General features: G+C 43.6%; 1 protein-coding gene across 1 annotated transcript in view; it reads right to left on the bottom strand.

Annotated features, from left to right (window-relative positions):
• The window catches only part of lamb1a (laminin, beta 1a), a gene marked incomplete at its 5' end in the record, with an annotated part of 39,020 nt that extends 13,757 nt beyond the window's left edge, over positions 1 to 25,263 (bottom strand). Inside the window, 22 exons of the mRNA XM_083974449.1 lie at positions 588 to 805; positions 1,371 to 1,595; positions 4,205 to 4,368; positions 5,973 to 6,204; positions 6,687 to 6,830; positions 8,176 to 8,428; positions 9,219 to 9,339; positions 10,632 to 10,759; positions 11,919 to 12,077; positions 12,571 to 12,706; positions 13,833 to 13,912; positions 14,083 to 14,195; positions 14,406 to 14,582; positions 15,321 to 15,509; positions 15,980 to 16,100; positions 16,181 to 16,380; positions 17,041 to 17,104; positions 17,205 to 17,393; positions 17,663 to 17,736; positions 20,023 to 20,161; positions 21,399 to 21,601; positions 25,233 to 25,263. Coding sequence (XP_083830575.1) covers positions 588 to 805; positions 1,371 to 1,595; positions 4,205 to 4,368; positions 5,973 to 6,204; positions 6,687 to 6,830; positions 8,176 to 8,428; positions 9,219 to 9,339; positions 10,632 to 10,759; positions 11,919 to 12,077; positions 12,571 to 12,706; positions 13,833 to 13,912; positions 14,083 to 14,195; positions 14,406 to 14,582; positions 15,321 to 15,509; positions 15,980 to 16,100; positions 16,181 to 16,380; positions 17,041 to 17,104; positions 17,205 to 17,393; positions 17,663 to 17,736; positions 20,023 to 20,161; positions 21,399 to 21,601; positions 25,233 to 25,263 — 3,360 coding nt within the window. The remainder of the gene's footprint in view (positions 1 to 587; positions 806 to 1,370; positions 1,596 to 4,204; positions 4,369 to 5,972; positions 6,205 to 6,686; positions 6,831 to 8,175; positions 8,429 to 9,218; positions 9,340 to 10,631; positions 10,760 to 11,918; positions 12,078 to 12,570; positions 12,707 to 13,832; positions 13,913 to 14,082; positions 14,196 to 14,405; positions 14,583 to 15,320; positions 15,510 to 15,979; positions 16,101 to 16,180; positions 16,381 to 17,040; positions 17,105 to 17,204; positions 17,394 to 17,662; positions 17,737 to 20,022; positions 20,162 to 21,398; positions 21,602 to 25,232) is intronic.
• Between the last annotated feature and the right edge of the window lie 802 nt (positions 25,264 to 26,065).

Here is a 26,065-nt window from a genome sequence, read left to right as displayed (position 1 = left end):
TAGAGCAGTGGTTCCCAACCTGGGGGGCGCCAAAGATCCAGGGGGGGTCGCGAAACCCTCTTGATTTTAAGGGGTTCAATCATTTTAATGTAATTAAAATGTTAAATAAATGAGTAGGCTAAGCATTTAATTCATATATGTGACAAAATCAACTAAATTCAAGGGCCACATTAAACATTTATTCATATATTTAAATAGATAAACAAATAAATTATAGGCCTATATCAATAGATGATTGAATATCAACAGTTTTAAAACATTAAATACATAATATACAGCAGGGCAATATCAGGCACAATGAATTTGAAAAACGGCAACGGAACAATGAGAAAAAACCTGTGTAAAAGTACAAGTTCTGAAGAAATATGTTGTAATCATACACAGGTTCTCCTGATTGTTTGTTCCATGCTGTTATTAAATTACTGAAATATAATAAAGTATTTCATGTAAAAGAAGTTATGATGTTCCTTATTTTATTTTATTTTATTTTACATCGTGGGGGGGGGGGTCACCAAAGTTTTCAATGGTAAAAATATGGGTCCCTTAAGAAAAAGGTTGGGAACCACTGATTTAGAGCGTGTCCTCACCTCGTCACATGAGCTCCCGTACGAGTGTTTGGCGTCGCAGTCGCAGCTCTGACAGCCGCCGCCGCTCGCCATGTTCCAGGTGTCGGCAGCGCAGCGGTCGCAGTTCTGACCCACCACGTTGCCGAGACAACGACACTGCCCGTCGCTACGGTCGCAGTGGCAGTCGCCAGGTGACGGACAGCTGGAGGGCTCGCTGCCCAGCGCGTTGCAGACGCACTCTGACGAGAGAAAAGATTCAGCAGCTCCAGTTTCAGCTTCATCAGATTCAGTTTCAGTTTAATCAACTTTATCAGCTTTATCAGATTCAGTTTCATCACTGCAAAAAATCTAATACCTTACCAAAAATATTTGTCTTATTTCTAGTCAAAACTAATCTCATTCTACTTAAAATCAGACTCATCACATTAAAAGCAGTTTGTTTTTAGACACTTTTTACTTCTTTCAAGCAGATTTTCACTTGAAATAAGTAGAAAAATCTGATAGTGGAGCAAGTTTTTCTTTCTTATTACAAACACAAAAAACTTGCTTTCACTGGCAGATTTTTCTACTTATTTCAAGTGAAAATTAGTTTGAAACAAGTGAAAATGATCTAAAAACAAGTTCATTTTTAGGTGATGAGTCTTATTTTAAGTGGAAAGAGATTAGTTTTGACTAGAAATGAGACATTTTGACAAGAAATAAGACAAATATTCTTGGATAGATTTTGAGTTTTTGCAGTGATCAGTTTATTTTACAATGAACGAGTGAGATCAAACAATGGAGACGGTTGCCAAGGTAACTCACTCCTGCAGTCCTGTAGCAGAGCGTTGCCGTAGTAACCGAGCTTACAGCTCTGACAGGCGTCGCCCTCGCTGTGGTGAAGGCAGCGCCGACACTCGCCGGTCCGGGCGTCGCACGCCTCAGGGTCCGACATGTCGATGTTACCGTGGCAACGACAGGGCTCGCACCGCCCGCCCGCCTCGCCGGGGTTTCCATGGTAACCGGGCGAGCACTCGTCACAGCGAGCGCCTGGGGAGGAGGCGAAAGAAACATTCAGCATTCATCTCCTTGTTAATAAAGAAACATTCAGCATTCATCTTGTTGTTCATAAAGAAACATTCAGCATTCATCTCGTTGTTCATAAAGAAACATTCAGCATTCATCTCCTTGTTAATAAAGAAACATTCAGCATTCATCTCCTTGTTAATAAAGAAACATTCAGCATTCATCTTGTTGTTAATAAAGAAACATTCAGCATTCATCTCGTTGTTCATAAAGAAACATTCAGCATTCATCTCGTTGTTCATAAAGAAACATTCAGCATTCATCTCCTTGTTAATAAAGAAACATTCAGCATTCATCTCGTTGTTCATAAAGAAACATTCAGCATTCATCTCCTTGTTAATAAAGAAACATTCAGCATTCATCTCGTTGTTCATAAAGAAACATTCAGCATTCATCTCCTTGTTAATAAAGAAACATTCAGCATTCATCTCGTTGTTCATAAAGAAACATTCAGCATTCATCTCCTTGTTAATAAAGAAACATTCAGCATTCATCTCGTTGTTCATAAAGAAACATTCAGCATTCATCTCGTTGTTCATAAAGAAACATTCAGCATTCATCTCTTTGTTAATAAAGAAACATTCAGCATTCATCTCCTTGTTCATAAAGAAACATTCAGCATTCATCTCGTTGTTAATAAAGAAACATTCAGCATTCATCTCGTTGTTCATAAAGAAACATTCAGCATTCATCTCGTTGTTCATAAAGAAACATTCAGCATTCATCTCCTTGTTAATAAAGAAACATTCAGCATTCATCTCCTTGTTCATAAAGAAACATTCAGCATTCATCTCGTTGTTCATAAAGAAACATTCAGCATTCATCTCCTTGTTAATAAAGAAACATTCAGCATTCATCTCCTTGTTAATAAAGAAACATTCAGCATTCATCTTGTTGTTAATAAAGAAACATTCAGCATTCATCTCGTTGTTCATAAAGAAACATTCAGCATTCATCTCGTTGTTCATAAAGAAACATTCAGCATTCATCTCCTTGTTAATAAAGAAACATTCAGCATTCATCTCGTTGTTCATAAAGAAACATTCAGCATTCATCTCCTTGTTAATAAAGAAACATTCAGCATTCATCTCGTTGTTCATAAAGAAACATTCAGCATTCATCTCCTTGTTAATAAAGAAACATTCAGCATTCATCTCGTTGTTCATAAAGAAACATTCAGCATTCATCTCCTTGTTAATAAAGAAACATTCAGCATTCATCTCGTTGTTCATAAAGAAACATTCAGCATTCATCTCGTTGTTCATAAAGAAACATTCAGCATTCATCTCTTTGTTAATAAAGAAACATTCAGCATTCATCTCCTTGTTCATAAAGAAACATTCAGCATTCATCTCGTTGTTAATAAAGAAACATTCAGCATTCATCTCGTTGTTCATAAAGAAACATTCAGCATTCATCTCGTTGTTCATAAAGAAACATTCAGCATTCATCTCCTTGTTAATAAAGAAACATTCAGCATTCATCTCCTTGTTCATAAAGAAACATTCAGCATTCATCTCGTTGTTCATAAAGAAACATTCAGCATTCATCTCCTTGTTAATAAAGAAACATTCAGCATTCATCTCCTTGTTAATAAAGAAACATTCAGCATTCATCTTGTTGTTAATAAAGAAACATTCAGCATTCATCTCGTTGTTCATAAAGAAACATTCAGCATTCATCTCGTTGTTCATAAAGAAACATTCAGCATTCATCTCCTTGTTAATAAAGAAACATTCAGCATTCATCTCGTTGTTCATAAAGAAACATTCAGCATTCATCTCCTTGTTAATAAAGAAACATTCAGCATTCATCTCGTTGTTCATAAAGAAACATTCAGCATTCATCTCCTTGTTAATAAAGAAACATTCAGCATTCATCTCGTTGTTCATAAAGAAACATTCAGCATTCATGTCCTCGTTAATAAAGTTGTAACATTGTAACAGCTTGTTGTTAATAAAGTTGTAACATTGTAACAGCTCCTTGTTAATAAAGTTGTAACATTGTAACAGCTCCTTGTTAATAGAGTTGTAACCAAGGGGACAGTTGTCGGTCTGAGAAGTGAAGCTCACTTCCGCGTTCAAAAAGCTGCAATCCCCCCGGCTGTCGCTGGGGGCTGGCTCCAGAAGGGAGCAACTCCAATCGAGCCCCATGTTAAAATAGCCGATTTTACAGCTTAAAAAAACATATTTACAGCCTGGTACATTTCATTTTTTTGGTCTCAACCGATAGTTTCTACCCCCGCACACACTCTGAGGGGGGTGAATTTTTTTTAAACTCTACAGTTTTACTATTATTAGGTTTAAAGTTCTGGCCAATCAGGGCGCAGAACCGTTGAGTGACAGGTCCGGCGACCGCTGCTACGAGGCCAGTGGGCGGGCTCTCGGCCGGCCAACGGCCGCACCGCTCCAAATATGGCAAGTAGAATCCAACATGGCGCGGCTCAAACCCCCGTAGTAGCGGCACAAAACAGACTCCCCCAAACCAATGGGTGACGTCACGGACGCTACGTCCATTCTTTTTACAGTCTATGGTTGTAACATTGTAACAGCTCCTTGTTAATAAAGTTGTACCTGTGTATCCCGTGTTGCAGACGCAGACGGCGTGCTGCGAGTCGTTGCCGCGGTAACAGCTGGCGGCGAACTGCCTGGCGCTGCCCGGACCGTCGGGACACATGCAGGGACGACAGTGGTCGCCAGAGCCCAGCACCGGGTTGCCGTAGTAACCATCCAGGCATCTGAAAGCAGGAGGAGTTGAGATCGTCACGGTGACAGAGGAATCAGACCTGCGATCTGGACCGGTGTCGGTACCAGATGTGTCCGCGACGGGCGGCGACTGGCGATGACGTGGCGCATCGTGATTGGTCGTGAGGATTTATAAACGTTGTAGGTAGACGACAGTGAAGCTGTTTATATTTTCTAATGATACATTAAACATTTACACGACTAACAGCGACCACAATGATTAAAATACTGTAACTAGCGCAGACGGGCGTTAGCTAATGTTTGTTTAGCGTTGCCATGGAGATCTGTGTTTGACGTTGCCATGGAGATCTGAGCCAAATCTGGCCAGAGTGTGTTGTTGAGAAGAGATGTGTCTGTGACAGATGAGTCCAGTATTTACTATAGACCAGAGCGGCATTTTTATGCAAATGAGAGTGACTGATGCATCCTGGGTAATTGAGGGGCAGCGCCCGGCATCCCTCCATTGAAAAGTTCAGCCTAACTGTCTTGACAAACTAACTAACAAAAAGTTGTGTATTAACAGGCTGTTTACAGACAACACTGAGCCAAAACCTCCCGGTGATTCCACCAAATACGTGTAGATGTCTGGGTCAGACATTTCTGGCCACTGTGTGGAGTCATTGATCACTGTGGGAGGCTAAAGGAGCATACCGCTAGATTCATTCATTGTAATTTTTCAAGATAGCGTGAACGGTGGGTTTCAAAGAGGGTGTCAAAATAATGATGAGACATAGTGCTACAAAAGAAACACAAAATAAAACATTCAGATTGATTGTTAGTTAGTCTACGCTCCATCAAAACACAAAAAGACACTGAGTGCAATGTAAAAATGCCGGGCGCTGCCCCTAAATTACCCAGGATGCATCATCATTTGCATAAAAATGCCGCTCTGATGGGGCCAAGTGACTAACTTCACTAACATCCGCGGTAGCATCCAAGTAGCTAACGCATTACGCCACCACGACCAATCACGATGAGCCACGTCATCGCCAGTCGCCGCCCCGGACGCAATATTTTTTTCCGTAGGATAGGTCCAGGAAAGTCCCGCCTTCCCCGCCTCTGATTGGCTAGAAGGACTCTCGCCTGATTGGTTGTTTGTTTTGGCTGTGAAACGCAGGCTGTCGGCAAAGTGTGATAAGTGCCTAGATCTACCTGGACTCTCTCTATCTATCTGGCCTGTCTAGCCTCTACCGGGTCTTTTTACTAAACTTAACCAACTCCTTTCTTCATTGCCTGAACCCAACCAATGGCACAATTACACTTCTCTCTCAAACTCAAAATGTAAACTTGGAATATAAATTTAAAAACTAAATTTTTCGGAATGTGAAACCAGCGGGGATCGAACTCGGGTTCACCACACCGCAGGCGAAAACACAAACCGCTTCGCCATGGCGTCTGATCACACCCAGATCTTCAGTTGGTGTGTATTTTAGTTTACTACAGTACTGTTGTGAGATGACGTCAATCGGAGGAGAGCTCATCCAGCCAATCAGAGGCGGGGAAGGCGGGACTTTCCCAGACTCATCCTACGAAAACAAATATTGCGCCCCGGACACATCTGGTAGCGACAGCGGCGGTAAACATCTGTCTGTCTCACCGTTCACAGCTGTGTCCGGTGCTGTGGTCTCTGCAGTCGCTGCAGGCTCCGGTGGCGGCGTCGCAGTCGTCCGCGCGGCCGTTGCAGCTGCAGCGGCGGCAGGCGGGGAAACCCCAGTGGCCCGCGGCGCAGCGGTCACAGCGCCGGCCGCTAGCGCCCGACACACACTCACACTGACCGCTACGCTGCTCGCACAGCGGCGCCAGAGAGCCCCGAGGGTCACACTCACAGTCTGTAGAGAAACAACACACACACACACACACACACCGTTACACTCTGATGTCACTCTGACATCACTGTGACGTCATTGTTTAGTTTATAAACAGTAGTTTATATAGACAGAATCTCCTTGTTGTTTACATTCTACTTCCTGGTAGAAAACCAGCTGTAATGTGAATGAGATCAATAGTAACGAACGAGAGTTTAGCTATATATCATATTTTTCACGCCCTATCACCGTTTAGACAAATCTGAAATGATTGAAGAAACATTACTATTTCTGTGTGTGTGTTTTGTGTTGCTATAACCAGGAAGTAGAATGTAAACAAGGCGATTCGGTCTATAGAGCTGCAACTAATGGTTATTTTCATTTCGTTTCGTTTCATCAATTAAACGATTAATCGATTATAGCTTTCATAGGATTTACAGTTATATATATATAATTAAACATTAAAACACATATCTGATAAGTGTTAATTGTTTTTGTGACATCACCTCTGCAGCCGTTGGGTCCGAAGTGGAACGTGGCCGCGGCGCAGCGGTCGCAGCTCCTCCCCACCACGTTGGGCCGACAGAGGCACTGCCCCCCCCGAGGGTCGCACACCGAGCTCACCGAGCCCTGAGCGTCACAACGGCATTCTGGGAAACGCAGTCCAACACAAACCAATCAATCAATCAACTCACACCAAAGCAATGAAACAATCAAATACAAATACACCAGAAAGAAGAGCATGCTGCCCTACAACGGAGGAACGGGGTAAAACTCCTCAGAGCAGTTCTGACAGAAATGAGTTTAAAGTATTGTTGTTGTCCAGTCAACTGTATTGAACTTAGGATTCTGAAAATGGGTCAAATCCTTGTTTTTACGAGTAGTATTCTAGCTGTGTAAAAATATTTAACTCAAACTTAACATTTGACCCTTATTTCAGAGTTACCTCTGTCTGTCTGTGCATTGAAGCTAAATATAATCTGGCCATACAACGCAAGAAAGGAAACTAACTCCTATTGGTTCATAATGGTAGCAGCCTGTTGTACAGTAGGGCCTGTTGAACGTCTATACACAGAGAGAAGAAGGTAACTAGATACTGTGTTCTCTTGTTGTTTCACCACAGCTTTGGGAGTTACTGTGAAAACCACCTCAGATATAAATATATCCTAAATAAGAAAATGTTGAGTCAAGATATTTATCTACATGACGTAACAGAACTTTAATGTCCCAAAAATGTCAAAATCGCATTTTTGACAAAAACGTTCTCTGAGTTACAGGGGGTCTCGGCGTAGCAGTGCATGTCCATATAACGGTTGCAAATGGACACCAACTGCCTTCGTAACAAAAAGACACACCAAAAAACATCCAGATACCTCCATGCTGCTCGTATGTAATGTCCCTCTGGTATTGAAGCCCCAACATGAGAAATTGTCCCGAAAAAAATTAAATAAGTCAAAGAGGAGCTTCGAGAAGCTTCCGCTACAAAACAAGGTTGAAATATAGACTTATTTAATTTTTTTCGTAACAATTTCTCATGTCGGGGCTTCAATACCAGAGGGACATTACATACGAGCAGCATGGAGGTATCTGGATGTTTTTTGGTGTGTCTTTTTGTTACGAAGGCAGTTGGTGTCCATTTGCAACCGTTATATGGACATGCACTGCTACGCCGAGACCCCCTGTAACTCAGAGAAGCCACGGAGGACTCTGAAACTTCTCCCAGCCCTTAGTCCACATGAGGGGGAGGAGATCATGATTTTGGGTGAACTACCCCTTTAATAAATTCTGCTTTAACATGTCAGAATGCCAAACAAAGCAACCCCCCCCTCTACATCCTGTCAGAGATTAACTGACTGGAGGTCGGGGTGGGGCCGAGGGGCCGAGGGGCTGGGGGCCGGGGGGGGGGGGGAGGAATGTGCAGAGGAGGAGGAAACCAGTCGAGACTCGTCGAGGTCAAAGGTCACCGACCAGAGGGAGAAAGGGGGCGGGCTGTACCTTTAGCTCCCTGGTGCAACATGGCCGAGATGCTGAAGATGAAGTTCTGGCAGATCTCCGTCATCGGCGTCTTGATGACGGCCTGGCTGGTCTCTAGGCAACGGTAGCGCTGGAAGGTTTCCCAGCCGCGGTTTCCTCCGCTGTCGCCACGGTTACCTCCCACGTCGCCACGGTTACCTCCCGCGTCGCCGTGGCCACCATCAGAGCCGCCGGTGAAGATCTCCAGGTTCTCACAGTGAGGCATCAACACGATCTGAGGACGGAGAAAGAAGACGGGGTGAAGACCGGGACACTGAGCCAGAGCAACAAATCTCATTTTACTAAAAATCAGACTCATCACATTAAAAGCAGCTTGTTTTTAGACACTTTTTACTTCTTTCAAGCTGATTTTCACTTGAAATAAGTAGAAAAATCTGATAGTGGAGCAAGTTTTTCTTTCTTATTACAAGCAGACAGATTTTTCTACTTATTTCAAGTGAAAATGAGTTTGAAACAAGTGAAAATGATCTAAAAACAAGTTCATTTTTAGGTGATGAGTCTTATTTTAACAGCGTTTTCTCCAGAACTTCTTCCAGAAATTGATTTTAAAATTCTACTTATAGTTTTTAAAGCTGTGAAAGCTGCAGCTCCTCTCTACATCTCTGACATGCTGACTGAGTTCACACCAGACTGATCCCTGAGATCATCAAGTAAAGGTCTACTCACTATTTAAGGAGGATTAATAATATATTTAGGATTAATAAAGTATCTTTAACTTAACTATTCCAAGAATCCACTCAGACTCAGCTCATGGTGCCTTCAGTCATTATGGTCCTACTCTACCTCACAAACTCAGGTCTGCTACAACAGTATCTTCTTTTAAAAGCACTAAAAACATTTCTTCTTTCACAAGCTTTTAGTTTTTAATATTTTTTTTTAATTTGCAATATTTCCCTCTATCCTAACAAGTTTTTTAGTTTTTAAATTGTTTTTAATTGACGCAACATTTTCTTCTTATTGTTTTTTTATAGGCCTATGTAAAAAATATGATGTATTTTCCTCACCGAGTCGATGAGCGTGTACGGCGACTGCACGTCGCTGGCGGCCGAGTAGAGCGGCAGACTGAGGCGCACGGTGTAGTTGAGTCCAGACTGGAAGCAGACAGGCCGGGGCAGAACCTCGTAGCTGGGGAGACAGAGCGGAGCTGCCCTTTAATACACACAACAGAGATCTAACACTAGAGCGGAGCTGCCCTTTAATACACACAACAGAGATCTAACAGGGCCGGGGCAGAACCTCGTAGCTATGGAGACAGAGCGGAACTGCCCTTTATTACACACAACAGACCATAAAACTATAAAACTGCCCTTGGGACCAACCTGAGCCCAAAGTCCACAATAATTAATGTGACGGAGAGAGGTTAGAATAATTAAAACTGAGAATGAAATCATTAAAACCAATATTTTTTCTAAAAGAGAAAGAATAAAACACAGAATAAACTCAAATCAGTGAAGGAAGGGAAAAGGAAAAGAAAAAGAAAAGAGAAAGAATGATGAATGAATTGATACCCCCCCCCCTCCCCCCCGGGGCAACTGGGGCTCTAGAACAACGTTACTCTCTATTCTGACTTACAAGTCTATTTCACTTTTCTGTCATCTGTCTCTTCCCTCTTGTCTTCACCTCCTTCTCCACCTCCATCACATTCTCTCATTCCCTCTGCACTTTCTCTGCAATCTTACACAACAAGTCATTCACACACACACACACACACACACACACACACACACACACACACACACACACACACACACACACACACACACACACACACACACACACACACACACACACACACAAGAGAAAAATAAACCTTTACCTGCCTTTTATTCTTTATTTTTGCATTCTATATGTATTTATTTCTTCATTATATATACATATATATACTTTTTTCTTTTCTTTTCTTTTTTCATTTTACTAATGAAATTTACTAATTTTACTGCTAAAAAAAAACAAATTTTACTGCTCAAAAAAATAAAGGGAAGATTAAACAACACATTGTAACTCCAAGTAAATCATCACACCATGTGAAATCAACCTGGGATGATCATTGTGATTTACATTGATCATTTTTATGTTATTTTGTTCTTAACACACTCTACTATATATTGAATAACTATTTTAAACTGCAACATTTCATTAATTGAGACCTAAGATGTTGTTTGAGTGTTCCCTTTATTTTTGAGCAGTGTATTATCATATGTATATGTATGATACTGTTAGTTGTTAGGGGTGCAACGTCACCCACGTTGCAGCCCTGTAGTCTGTCTGTAGTATCTGTGTCTTTACACTATATGGCACTATAAAAATAAAATGAGCCAGAACAGATCAGAGAGAGGGGGAATGACATGCAGGAAAGGGCCGCCCCATGCGGGATTCGAACCGGGGCCGCCTGCAGCGAGGACCGTAGCTCTGGTTACCGTGAGCCGGGGTGGAGCGATGTCATCTGGTGGTCGTCGTCGGGGACGGTGTTCACGCAGCGGCTGTCTGCTGTGATTGGCCCAGGCCTCATCACCGTCATCAGCACCTCCTCCCATTGGTCGGGCAGCTGCCACGGCAACAAGCAAACTTTAAACAGGGTCGTCACCACCTACAGTACATCTGTCAAAGGGCCGTGACTGTTCTCAACAGACGACATTACAGTTACATTCACCTTTATTTCACCTGGAAGCACACGGTTTCATTTACACACATTTCTGGAGTTTTGTCTGAACTAGAGCTGTAAAAGAGAGTAAGGACACCTCCGTTGACTCCATGGTAAGGGTTTAAGGGTTTAAGGGTTTAAGGGTTTAAGGGTTTAAGGGTTTAAGGGTTTAAGGGTTTAAGGGTTTAAGGGTTTTGCGCCCCTAGTGGCAGGATATGGGTATTGCAAAAGCGCCCAGAAAACCCATTCACTCCAATGTATGTGTGTTGACCACTTGCTGCTAAATTGATGAAAACGGCCGTGTTTTTGTTTTTAGGTGTCTTGGTCATATCAGATTATACTTATAATTTGTTTATTACAAAATGTAGATTGAAACATTCATGTAGACAACGTTTTTTTTTGTTTTTTTTTACTCTCCTATGTGTTAATGTTTATCTGTAAAGGATCCTCAATGATGCTATTAACGTGGGTGATCTATAAATGTCCTTAAATGATTGAAAACACCACACTGCTCATTCACCAACAATGCAGAGAAGTCAGTTCTTTTGTAAAACCCATATTCCTCCACCAGGAGGCGCTGCCATTGGACCAATGCTGTCACTACTCTCTTTTACAGAGCTCTAGTACGATATAAAATGAAAAACCTTGACATCATCAGCTCCTCACGTGATTGGACGATGACTCAGCCACACATCAACACTTAGCAGCTTCTCCGTGTCCCAGCACATCGACGCACAACAACTACTAGAACTCAGATGCATGATCGCTGCCTAAAACCGTTAGTTTTGCGTGGCGTACCGACACTATATTATATATTATAGGTATTATCATATAGTTGTTTGTAATAATTTATAATATTCCAAGGTTTTTATAGCTTTTCTGTCCCTCATATTTTGTAGTAGCTGCATATAATATCTGATTTCTATATATCTATTTTAAACTCATAAAAATGTGTTTTTTGGACCATTTACATTTATGGATGTAATATTTTCCTTGTAAAATAAAAAGATTCAACAAAAACAATTCCTTTCCCTTAAGTGTTTTTCCATCGGCGGCGTCCTACCTGCGGCTCGTAGCGGATGATGATGTCATACTCCATGGAGCGGGGGAGGTTGTCCACGGAGAACTCCAGGAACGCTCCCTCGGGGACGTTGGCCAGTCCCATCCCGGTCCAGGTGGGACCGTGGTCCTGGGGCCGCGGCCTCGTCACCGCGGTAACGCCCTGAACACACAAGCAGTGACCTCTGACCTCTGACCTCTGGACATGTGCTGAAGGCTCAGAAGGCTTGTTCGTTTAACGTCACTATGACATCACAAACTAGCTGGGACTGACTGAAGAGCTGATTGGTTTATAGATAGATTAAAGATTAAAGATTAAAGATTAAAGATAGGACGGTGTCATCAGCATAACGTTAAACCACTGATCTGAACTCTAACAAACACAGTTGTGCTCATTAATATTCATGAGCTCAACAGTTAAATCCAACCAATGAAACTGGACAGACAGGCAGCAACAAACAGGAAATATAATATATAATATTAACTATCGTAGGGTTGGATTAACCCTTCACAGCTAAAACTAGACAAAACACAACTCCGCCCACACCAGTACGTCTTCCCCAGAATGAGGGAATAAATTATAAAAGAAAAAATAGATATTTATATAAAATAGACATTTATATAACTGCACACGTCAGAGGTTAAAAGTGACTCACGGGTCCGAACTCGGCGTCCTCGGCCTCGTACGTGTAGTGGTCCAGAGCCACGAAGTAGAAGCCCGACTCCACCTGGTCACAGCGACGTCCAAACATGTGGTTTCTACAGACGCACTGACCGCTCAGCTGGTCGCACCTACAGGGTGGGGGGGGGGGGGCAAGACAACGTATGAAACAGAGTGTTTGTTAGCGGTTAGCTGTTAGCCGTTAGCACCTAGAGGACAGGACAACATATGAGACGGAGGTTGTGTCGGAAACCCCTCCCACATTCCCTCCTCCCTACTCAGTAGTGAATTCAATATAGTGACTATATAGTGACTCACTGGTCAAATGAAAAAACACTTTCAGACACTACTCCGCCGCACAGTTAATGACGTATTACGTCGCGTAATTAAATCATTTATTGAGGCTGCTGCACTACTTGCATTTATTTGGTAGCTACACCGGTCACTACTGCATTTATTTGGTAGCTACACCGGTCACTACTGCATTTATTTGGTAGCTACACCGGTCACTACTGCATTTATTTGGTAGCTACACCGGTCACTACTGCATTTATTTGGTAGCTACACCGGTCACTACTGCATTTATTTGGTAGCTACACCGGTCACTACTGCATTTATTTGGTAGCTACACCGGTCACTACTTCATTTATTTGGTAGCTACACCGGTCACTACTGCATTTATTTGGTAGCTACACCGGTCACTACTGCATTTATTTGGTAGCTACACCGGTCACTACTGCATTTATTTGGTAGCTACACCGGTCACTACTGCATTTATTTGGTAGCTACACCGGTCACTACTTGCATTTATTTGGTAGCTACACCGGTCACTACTGCATTTATTTGGTAGCTACACCGGTCACTACTGCATTTATTTGGTAGCTACACCGGTCACTACTTCATTTATTTGGTAGCTACACCGGTCGCTCTGGGTCGCTGTGGTAACGGCGATCCGTGACCGCAATGCATGATGGGATATCTTGGTCCGGTTAGTGACCATCGGATGTTCACTACATGTTGCGGTGAATTGTGGGATAGATTCAGTCACTAGATAGTGAACATTAATAATCACTAAACATTCAGACACCACTACAACAACTGGTCACTAGATAGAGAGGAGGGGGTTAGGACACAGCCACAGTGTTTGTTAGCTGTTAGCCGTTAGCGGTTAGCTGTTAGCCTTTAGCCGTTAGCGGTTAGCTGTTAGCGGTTAGTCGTTAGCGGTTAGCCGTTAGCGGCTGTCAGACAGGAACTCACTGGTTGTTGACGGCTCCTCCCAGGTCACAGTCACATGGTCGACATCCGTCCATGTCGTTGCTGAGGCCCCAGTGTTCAGCCTGACACACACACACACACACACACACACACACACACACACACACACACACACACACACACACACACACACACACACACACACACACACACACACACACACAGAGCAGGTGTTAGAGACGTGTCATTGTGACATCACGCTGCGTCGCTCTGACATCATCGTGTTTCTCACCACACATTGGTCGCAGTCTCGTCCCGTCACCAGTCGTTTACAGAAACAATTTCCTGTCTCGCTGTCACACGGGTTTCCTCCGGCAACCGTTCCCATGGCGCTGCAGGCGCACGCTGCCACGGCGACACACAACACACACGGTGATCATCACATTCTCTTATGTGTGTCTGTATGTGTGTGTGTGTGTGTGTGTGTGTGTGTGTGTGTGTGTGTGTGTATCTGTGTGTGTGTGTGTGTGTGTGTGTGTGTGTGTGTGTGTGTGTGTGTGTGTGTGTGTGTGTGTGTGTGTGTGTGTGTGTGTGTGTGTGTGTGTGTGTCTGTACCTGTGCAGCCGTCCGGTGTGTCACCCAGGCCGTGGTAACCGTGGCGACAGCGGTCGCAGCGTTCTCCCTCCACGTGGACTTTGCAGCGACACTGACCGGCGATGAGGCCGGCGCGTCCGTCCGTCAGACCGTCACACATCCCGCCGTGCAGCGAGCCCAGGGGGTCGCAGCTGCACGCTACACACACACAGACACACATCAATCAATACAACTTTATTGTCCCTGCATGGACAGTCAAGTGCCGCAAGTAACTGCATTACATAGATACACATAACAGATAAAAAACCAGTACATTTGACATTCCTCACACAGTTCTCACATTCACACAGATACATATAAATATGGTAGATAAAAAGTACTGATGAGAAACTATTAAAAACTCAAATAAAGTGCAGGAGTGTCTGGAGCATTAAAAAGATTAAAAAATATATAATAAAAAAAGCACAGTCTCAAGAAAAGAATGAAAAGTAGGGATGACAACCCAATTAAGATTTAGTGGGTTTGTTTAGAAGGGAAATGGATGTAGGGAGGAAGCTGAGTTTGTATCGGCTCTATGCTCTGTAGGCTACCATCTCCCTGAAGGCAACAGTTCATATTCTGGATACAGAATATGTGAGGGGTCATTTAGAGTTCTGTGTGCCAGGTTCACCACGATGCCTTCGTAAACTGACTGAAGGGTCGGATAGTCTTTGTTGCCAATTATTTTCATGGCCATTTTCACCTGTTTTTCCAGCCTCTTTTAGGTACTTTTACTTCTACTCAAGTAAAGAATCTGGGTACTTTTGCCATCTCTGGTGTTTAACTAATGGCTGTGACGCCACAAGGTGCTAACGTGGATGATAAACCAACCAAACCATCTGACTTCCTGTCCTCGGTGTCTCCCACAGTAACCGTAGCAACAGTAATGAGACTCACGCTGGCAGATGTTGGGGTCTCTGACGTCTCTCTCCGGGTGCTGGAAGTAGAACGGTCGACACAGCTCACAGTTGTGTCCCGCCGTGTTGTGTTGACACTCGTCACAAACTCCTCCGCTGGCGTTCCCTGACGCCACGAACACGGCCATGTCGAAGTGACACGAGTCCGAGTGTGTGTTACAGTTACACTCTGCAGAGAGGAAGGTTAGTTTAGACCAGTACAGACCAGTATAGACCAGTATAGACCAGTATAGACCAGTATAGACCAGGACAGACCAGTATAGACCAGTATAGACCAGTACAGACCAGTACAGACCAGTACAGAACAGTATAGACCAGTATAGACCAGTATAGACCAGTACAGACCAGTACAGAACAGTATAGACCAGTATATACCAGTATGGACCAGTACAGACCAGTGTAGACCAGTATAGACCAGTATAGACCAGTATAGACCAGTATAGACCAGTATAGACCAGTATGGACCAGTATAGACCAGTATAGACCAGTATAGACCAGTATGGACCAGTATGGACCAGTATAGACCAGTATGGACCGGTATGGACCAGTACAGACCAGTGTAGACCAGTATAGACCAGTATAGACCAGTATAGACCAGTATGGACCAGTGTAGACCAGTATAGACCAGTATAGACTCACTCTTGCAGGCGTTGGTGTTGCGGCCCTCTGCTGGTCTCCATGGGAGGTCGTGGTAGAAGTCCTGACACTTCTCACAGTTGAGACCTTTAGTGTTGTGGTTGCACATGCAGTGGCCATGGACCTGCAGATCAGTTAACAATCAATAATCAATAATCACACATATGTCCAGTGAGGGTGAAGTTGGCGGTGCGGTGGACTCACCATGCCCTCCTGGGCGGCGGCGCCCTGGATGGGGGCGCACTCGGAGGCGTGTCCGTAGCAGAAGCAGTTCCCTCTCACCACCATGTCGTAGACCGCGTAGTAATACTTCTCCTTGATCTCCACGCGCGAGTCCAGCAGGTTGTCGCCCAGCGTGTGCAGCCGCGTGAACTTCACCCGCAGGTTGGTGATCTTCAACATGTCTAACACAGCAAACCATCGATCAATAACCGATCAATAACCGATCAATAACCAGTTAATAACCAGTTAATAACCGGTCAATAACTGATCAATAACCCGCAGGTTGGTGATCTTCAACATGTCTAACACAGCAAATCAATAACAGATCAATAACAGATCAATAACAGATCAATAACCCGCAGGTTGGTGATCTTCAGCATGTCTGAACACAGCAACCATCATGATCAATAACTGATCAATAACCGATCAATAACCCGCAGGTTGGTGATCTTCAACATGTCTGAACAAAGCAAACCACCACCATCAATAACCGATCAATAACCAGTTAATAACCAGTTAATAACCGATCATTAACCGATCAATAACCGGTCAATAACCGGTCAATAACCGGATAAAGAACACACATCCAAGATGGCGACTCGGTTTTGCTCTCTCTATTTGTTTATCTGGTGAAAGTAGCCTACTGCATTGTAAACCAAGACACATTCCTATCAACTTGATTCTACTTGTTGACATGGCAATAAACTTTTGAATCTTGATTAACCGATCAATAACCGGTCAATAACAGGTCAATAACCGATCAATAAGACCTACTCTGTATCCGAGGGCTAGGGTTAGGGTTAACAGATCAATAACAGATCAATAACCGATCAATAACCTACTCTGGATCCGGGGGCTGTAGGGATCGCTGATCCTGAACGCCGGGTCCAGAACTCTGAAGATCACCTGGAAGAGAGGGTAGGGTTAACACTGTGATGTCACTGTGATGTCACACACACATCAGCCGTAGCTATGACATCACTTCCTGTAGCTATGACATCATTACCTCTCCCTCGGTGGACGGCTCGATGTCGGAGTAGCGCGAGTCACAGATGACGTCGTCGACCTTCTGCATCGGACCGGAGGAAACGTGAGGGAACGACGAGTCGCAGTCGTAGGCGAAGTAACGATAAACCTGCCAGGTGTTCCCGAAGTCGGAAGACCGCTCGATCGCCATGGCAGCGGGCCGGAACGTCTGTGGAGGGAGGGAGAAGGCTGTTACCCAGAATGCCTTGTGGCGGGGACTCACCTTAAAGGTCATGATGAGGTGAGTATTACCCAGAATGCCTTGTGGCGAGGACTCACCTTAAAGGTCATGATGAGGTTTTACCCAGAATGCCTTGTGGCGAGCAGCACTCACCTTAAAGGTCATGATGAGGTGAGTATTACCCAGAATGCCTTGTGGCGGGGACTCACCTTAAAGGTCAGTATTACCCAGAATGCCTTGTGGCGAGCAGCACTCACCTTAAAGGTCATGATGAGGTGAGTGAAGTGAAACTCCGCCTCCAGGTTCAGCTGCACCGTGACGTTCTCCAGACCTGCAACACAAGAGCAGAGGATCAGTCACTAAGCTCCGCCTCCAACCGGGAACCAGCCAATCAGCAGCCGCCGTGCATGACTGACTCTATAGTGTCTCTATCCACCACTTTATTTTCCCATGATCCATTGCGTCACACCACAACGGAAGTGGGTTTTAGTAGCGTTCTAGCGAGCGGCTAACTGGTAGCGTTAGCGGCTAAGTGGTAGCGTTAGCCACCGGTCCTAGCGAGCGGCTAACTGGTAGCGTTAGCGGCTAACTGGTAGCGTTAGCCACCGGTCCTAACGAGCGGCTAACTGGTAGCGTTAGCCACCAGTTCTAGCGAGCGGCTAACTGGTAGCGTTAGCGGCTAACTGGTAGCGTTAGCCACCGGTGTAGGTACCAAATGTGGGGGCTCCGGGCTGCCAAAACCGTTTTGACTAAATCTGATGTTTGTTAAGTCTATAAAACGAATTATTGAACAAACATTACTATTTCTGTGTGCACGTTTTTGTAATTAGTCATGGTTGTCGTAGTTGTTAGCTTTGCTGCTGCTGACAGCTAACAGCAGCAGCTAAGCTAACACCAGGACGTCAGCTGTTAAAACCCTCCCGTTGTGGGACACGACATGAAACTACTCCAGTTAGCTCAGTCATGTTGGAACTAGGATATCCACTGGAAAATATATTGTTTTCATGGGCCGTTTATTGAGTTATTGTTTATTGACACTGCTAACGGCTAACAGCTAACGGTTAGCCCAGCTAATCTAAAATGTTTGTTCAACAATTGGTTTTATAGACTTCATAAACATCAGAGAAGTCACAACGGTGATGTAGTGACGTGAAAATGTGACATGAAGCTAAAACCTCGTCCGTATTGTTCTCATTAAAATGAGGTGATGATTATAAATAAAGTCATCAGGGCCGATGTCTATCAACCAGTCTATGCTGTCAACAATACAGGAACGGTGGGATGGAGCGTCATGGCGACGGAAAGTGGTGGACAGTATCTCTATACTGTCCACAGAGTCTTTTTCCCTGTTAAAAGGGTTTTCCATGGAGTTTTTCCTCAGTGGATGTGAGGGTCTAAGGACAGAGGATGTTGTTATGATGGGATGTAAAGCCCTTTGAGACAAACTGGTGGTAACAACGGGCTATACAGATAAAACTGCCATGTCTCTATATTCTATCTATACTGTCTCTATACTGTCCACAGAGTCTGTGCCTTTGCAGCAGTGATCGTCTTCTAACTCTTTTCCTTCTGCTGGGAAACTTCCTCCACTGGATTCATCCTGTTTGCCCCCCTACTCACCCTCCTCCCCTCCCTGCCCCCGGGGGCTGTTTACCCCCCTCCCCCTCCCCCATTGACACTGGAGCTTCTCTTCTCTTTCATCTCAGTGGGGGTAATTAAATTAAAGGGGGGTAGGGATGAGGGGGGCTGTTGGTTAAACAGGAAGCGTCTGAAGACACAAAGCAGAGTGGCTCCAGCTGTGATCCAGAGGCTGAGCCCGTAGCCGTAGCAACCACCAGCTGTGATCCAGAGTAACCGTAGCAACCACCAGCTGTGATCCAGAGTAACCATAACAACCACCAGCTGTGATCCAGAGTAACCATTAGGGCTGGGACGATAGCTACGCTTTTCTCCTGATTAGATTCTTCTACGATGTTTTGGATGGCGATTCGATTTAAATTGTGATTCTACGATATTGCCGATTCTCTCTATGATTTTTAGTCTTTAGCATTTTTAACATTTATCTGCACACAAATACTGTAGCAGCCTATAAATGAACATAAGCGTTTCATTACTGTTTGTATAATGCAGCCACTATTTTGTTGTGTAAACTTTTTATTTCTTTTTTTATTTATATGTAGCCTATATGTATGTGCATATGCAAGATATCCTAAGTTCTATTTTATTTTATTTTTATACATTTTTTATTTATTTTTATATATTTTTATTCTTTATTTTTCATATATATATTATTATTATTATTGTTTGTGTGTCTGTTTGTTAATTCACTGTTAAAAACTCAATAAAAATTGTTGAAACAAAAAAAAGGCGAACAAACGCACATTTCACAATATTTAAAAACATTTTCAAAAAAAAAAAAAAAAATCTTTCAAAAAAGAAAATCGTCAAAAAAGATACCGCGATATTTATGTGAATCGATTTTTTCTCCCACCCCTAGTAACCGTAGCAACGGGCAGCTGTGATCTAGTAACCATAACAACGAGCAGCTGTGATCTAGTAGTAACCATAACAACGAGCAGCTGTGACCTAGTAACCGTAGCAACGAGCAGCAGCTCACCGTTCTCCGACTGCCACCAGGTCTTCAGTCGGTTCGGGGCGAACGTGGTGACGACGTTCTCCACGCGGTGGCCGCTCGTCTGATTGGCCCCGGTGTCGTACGGCGCCAATGAGTCGCACACGAAGCACTTCTTCTCCTCCTGGAAGATCAGATAGAGATGTTAGAGTGTGTGTGTGTGTGTGTGTGTGTGTGTAGGTGTGTGTGTGTGTGTGTGTGTGTGTGTGTGTGTGTGTGTGTGTGTGTGTGTGTGTGTGTGTGTGTGTCTTCTTCTCCTCCTGTCGTCACATAGAGACGTTACAGCAGCTTTATTGTTTTCAAAATGCACATTCATTCTCAAACAGGGAAACTGTTGCATTCTTTTTTTCCAAAGACATAACTATTCTTATAGAAAATTTAATCTACAAGGCTTGGCACTGAATAATAAACAGCTATTTTAAATGCGTGGAAAAAAAAAAATTAAAAAATTAAATAAAAGATATAACACAAGTTGAAGGCGTTGTACTTATTGGGACTCTTCACAAATAAACAAATTACATCGTATTGCAATTTCCATCAGACCATTAATGTTTTCATTTCCATCTGCCAGTAAATATAAGGAACTAAAATATTTGTTTAGTTCATTTTTAAAACAGATTATTGACGGGGATTTACTTTTCTTTTTGTGTGTGTGTGTGTGTGTGTGTGTGTGTGTGTGTGTGTGTGTGTGTGTGTGTGTGTGTGTGTGTGTGTGTGTGTGTCTCTGTGTGGGGGGGGGGGGCAGTGAAGGGTTAAATGCTGAGCTGAATTCCTGACATTCCTCTGCTCCGTTGGTCAGTGGAGATGAGAGGAAACCAACTAACTCTTAACTCCAACCGGCCTTCTCTCGTTTCCAAGGAGATTCACAGTTGTATTATTGGATGTATGAAGGGTTAGGGATCAAACTAACCAAATGACATAAACATTGTTCATAATGAAAACTGTAACTTAAAACCTCCACTAGTTGCTGCTACTGGCCGTTACCTTTATATTTATAATATTTATATATATTTATATTCCAGTGAGTGGGTGAGAGGCGACTGTGACCTTTGACCTTTAGAGCTCTGTGTTTATTCCACAGGAACATCTGGACAAACATGTGTCTGGTGTTGCTTCCAATGTTTCCTTATAGGGTTAGGTGGCTCTCTCACACACACACACACACACACACACACACACACACACACACACACACACACACACACACACACACACACACACACACACACACACACACACACATTGACTCAGCTTCCTTCTCTGGAGACAAATCTCTTCCCCACCTGCAGATGGCTGACGATGCAGAACGGTTCGGGGCAGCTAACGTGAAGCTAACCTGAAGCTAAGCTAACTGTTCTTACCTGCAGATGGCTGACGATGCAGAACGGTTCGGGGCGGCTCTGACCGCAGGTGGAGGTGGACGACAGCTGGTGAGCTCGACCAATCAGAAGGTCTCCTGTTGCCGGGTAACAGCTGCCCTCTGTGCACACGTCACTGAGCTCAGGCAGGTCGCCGCTGGCGACCGAGGCCCCGCCCTCCTGAGCACCGGTACACACCTGCACAGCTGGGAGAGGACAGTTGATTAGATAAAGGTGGACTGGATTAAATGTATTTTGTAGTTTGTCTTCCTGACCAAGGGGGCAGTTGTGGGTCTGAGAAGTGAAGTCACTTCCGGGTTCAAAAAACTGCAATCCCCCCGGCTTCCTCTGGGGGCTGGTGTCAGAAAGCAGCATTCCCCATAGACCCCCATGTTAAAATAGCCGACTTTACATCCTCAGTAAACATGTTAAAAGCCTGGTACCATTACGTTTTTTGGTCTCAACCGTCAAATCCAACATGGCGCAGTTCAAACCCCCGTAGTAGCGGCACAAAACAGACTCCCCCAAACCAATGGGTGACGTCACGGGTGCTACGTCCATTCTTTTTACAGTCTATATGTTTCTGACCAATTTTGACCGTTTTATGGCAGATACTGCACTTTGCCTTGGTATTAGCTACAGATACCTTGGTTTTACTCCAATGGAATCATAGAGTAAACTAGATAAAGTAGCATTTCCTGATGGAAATGCGTGTGAATACTGAAAGCAGCTGAACGCTGTTGCAGAATTTGCAAATAGTGCAAGCAGTGATCACCATACAAATGTTTGACCGAGGTAGGAATCGAACCCACAACCTCATGGTCAGTAGACTTTCACTCTGCCTCTAGGCCACAGTGCACACACAGTTGCAAAGACTGTTGTCTGTTGATGAGCTGCACTCTGTCTCACTCTGAAGTTAATGAACCCAAAGCTGCACCTGTTGGAAACGCACTGTGTCAACACCAAGAAAGCTTGAGAGTCAAGCTTGAATGACTTACAATGAAAATTTCTGTGAATTTCAGGCTGAGAGCAGCAGTTTCAACATGAAGCAAGTTATCAGAAGTCAACAGAGGACGACTGGGAAAATAATTCACTATAATTGTTGTTGAGGCAAGATTTGAACCAGCAACCTTCAGGTCTTCAGCCCAGTGATCTAACCACTTCACCATAATTACATTAAATGAGAGAAGGGTAAAAGAAATCCCTGTACATCCCTGAATTAGCAGAATAAATTGACAAAGACATGCGGAATGACATGCAAGAAACATGTCCAAGGAAGGAAATGAACCCACAACTTAATGAGTGGTAACCTAACACACTAACCACATGGCCACCAAGGACCTGAGTTACTATCAGCTTTAAACTGTGAGGAATCAAAGACTGTCCAGTGACAGCTGAATAGTTGGAATTAGTCAAGTAAAGTCAAGCAATGACATGACTGAGGCAGGAATTGAACCCATAATCTCATGTTCACTAAACCTTTACTCTGCCGCTTCGCCACAGAGAGCACACTGTTTCCAAGACTGTTGTCATTCATGGTAATGTGATGATGTGGTGCAAATAATCAATGAGATAACGAAGACCTGTAACCAATTGAAGGCGGGGGGAGGGGAGGTGAATTCTGCCAGTGAAGTCCCATAGGCGCAGGACAAGAAATGATGGATACAAACCATTCAAGCGCTTTTCTCTGCTGCATTCTTGGTTTTCAAAGTTCCAGTGCAAATCAATCTTAGTGCAGTGGTATAAACAAGAAACATGTTAACACAAACCAAGATTGAAAGAGGTAAAGAGAATAGGTGGGGGTGCGTATGCATTATCAAGTTTGATCATGTGATGACTTACAATGAAAATTTCTGTGAATTTCAGGCTGAGAGCAGCAGTTTCAACATGAAGCAAGTTATCAGAAGTCAACAGAGGACGACTGGGAAAATAATTCACTATAATTGTTGTTGAGGGAAGATTTGAACCAGTAACCTTCAGGTCTTCAGCCCAGTGGGCTAACCACTAGGCTACAGACAGAGACGGTATGTGAGGGGCAAAGAAAACCTTTAATAAGAGGATCACTGGCTTCTGCTTCAAAAAAAAAGTAAGGAAAGTGCATTAATTAGCCACACCAAGTAAGAAGAGGACTTTTTTGTGACCTGTGACTATTTTTGGTGAATTAAAATGAATTAAAAAGCACTTAACAGCAAGTTACAAAGTTGAGCTCCTTCTCCTGCTGCTGTGAAAAAAATGCATTGGGCTGAATGAGAGCAGAGAGCTCCCTGGCTGCATTTAAAAAATATTTTAAATTATTATCTAAGTCTCTTTGCATTTTTGACCAGAATTTTAGCCAGAAGACAAGTGTGGCTACAAAACTGGAGAAAATAATGTGTTTAGAGTTTAATTTGTGGCCGTGCTGACAGTTTAGCCAGAAAAACTCTAGAACGTTTTTTTGCCGCTCTCCACTCTGGCTGACGATGTCACCACTCTAGCTCTGCTCGTTGGGGGGGAAAAAAAATCAGAAAAAGTTAAATATTTGAAAAAGTATAAACAGTATGAAAAATTTGAATACATCCGATAATGTCCAGAAAAAGCTGCACGTTTTGATATATGAATTGTTGAAATAGCACAAAGTATGAAGGACTAGAAGAAGACCGTAAAAAGGCGGAAGAAAATGGCCGAACAGAAGAACAATAGGATGTAGGGAGTACAGTAGTCTTTGCACATACTGCGCTTTGCTGTCTAGTATAGTATAGTATAGTATAGTATAGTATAGTATAGTATAGTAGCCTACAGTACAGTATAGTAGTATGAATACAGGTCTCCTCCACCAGTGTGAGACAATTACAGGTGAAGCTCCACTGGATGAGACACAAAGACAAGACAAAGGGCCAGAGGCTGCCCAAGTGCATTCTGGGTAGAGAGACCAGGTCACTGATTGGCTGCCCCAGTGCATTCTGGGTAGAGAGACCAGGTCACTGCATAAAACTGAATTTCTTTATATTATTACAACTAGAATTTATTTCTGATTAGTGACGACGATATTCATAAATAAAAATTGTCAGCATCCATCTGAATATTTAATATAACAACCTCATTACATAATCACTATAATATCATAATTACATAATCTGTCTGTCTGTCTGTCTGTCTGTCTGTCTGTCTGTCTGTCTGTCTATCTATCTATCTATCTATCTATCTATCTGTCTATCTATCTATCTATCTTTCTGTTCTTCAGCTGCAGCTTTAACTGGTTTTATCAAGTCAAGATGATTCAATCAACGTCTCAGAGTGACGTCATATCAGATTCTCTGAGGGTTTTGATCAAATCAGTGATGATCAATGATCAATGACCCCCCCCCCCCCCCCCCCTCTCGCCCCCTCCTCTCGCATTACTGATGAATGTCCGTGACTCGCTGCGGGATGAATATCGATCAGATATCGATCAGACGGATCAACTGAACTGAACTGATGTTAAACTCTAAACTTCTTTTTGCCTGATGAAGTTTCTGTTGGAGCGAAACGTTGCAATAAACTATCGATCAAGTTGTTCAGTGTCATTCTAACCCTAACCCATTATCTCTTTCCTCTATCAGCAGCTACCTCCGGACCTCCGGACCTCCGGACCTGTGGATCAGTCCCACGCACCTGAGAAAACAGATTCTTCACTAAAACTTCTAACTTCACTTCTCAGACTGAAACACAAAGACCCGCTGCAACTCAGATCAGTTCAGGACCGATGGATCAGATCAGAAACCTTCATTGATCCGACAGTAAAAGTCCGATCACAGATCAATCAGAGCCAATCAAACATCTAAACTTTCTCTCAACTCAACAAGTTGTAAAGTTTCTCACCGAGCAGCACCGCGAGCTGGAGCGACAGCATCTTCTAGTCCTCTAGTTCCTCTAGTCCTGGTTCTGGTCCTGGTCCTGGTCCTGGTCTGCAGCGACAGACCATAAACCCACTCAGCGGTTTGCAGAGTCAGTCTGAACCCCAGACCCTCAGATCTCCTGCAGCTCCTCCTCCTCCTCCTCCTCCTCCTCCTCGGCTCCACCGCAGCTTCACGGCCGAGACTTTCAAAATAAAACGGTCTATCACTACGTATTTTAGAGAGAGAGAGAGAGATAGAGAGAGAGAGAGAGAGAGAGATAGATTGACTTTATTGTCATTGAAAAAAGAATTCAACGAGATTCCCGTTGCTTCCCCGCTGTGACACCACACAACACACACAAGACAGAATAAATACAAAACATTTATAAAACATTTATATACATTTATATAACCAACATTTTTTTCAGTCAACCTGAGGCTTTTATTTTGAAAGGAGCCCTGACTTCCTGTCTGACCCCCCCCCCCCCCCCCCCCCTCTCCCCTCCTCAGGCTGCAGACAAAGACATTCCTCACCTCAACCCCCCACGGTAAACCTCACCTGCAACAACACAGCTGTGTGTGTGTGTGTGTGTTCGACCCCCCACCTGAAGATCTGAAGACTCTGTGAATGTAAATGTGTGTGTGTGTGTGTGTTGTGTGTGTGTGTGTGTGTGTGTGTGTGTGTGTGTGTGTGTGTGTGTGTGTGTGTGTGTGTGTGTGTGTGTGTGTGTGTTGTGGGAAATCACTGTGAACATGTGGAGGCTTGAACACACACACACAGATTTAAAGTTCCTGCATCAACCACAGACCAACTGAA

This window comes from Trachurus trachurus (assembly GCF_905171665.1).
Source record: "Trachurus trachurus genome assembly, chromosome: 6".
In the NCBI taxonomy this organism is placed as follows: domain Eukaryota; kingdom Metazoa; phylum Chordata; class Actinopteri; order Carangiformes; family Carangidae; genus Trachurus; species Trachurus trachurus.
This window is presented reverse-complemented; position numbering and strand designations above follow the sequence as displayed.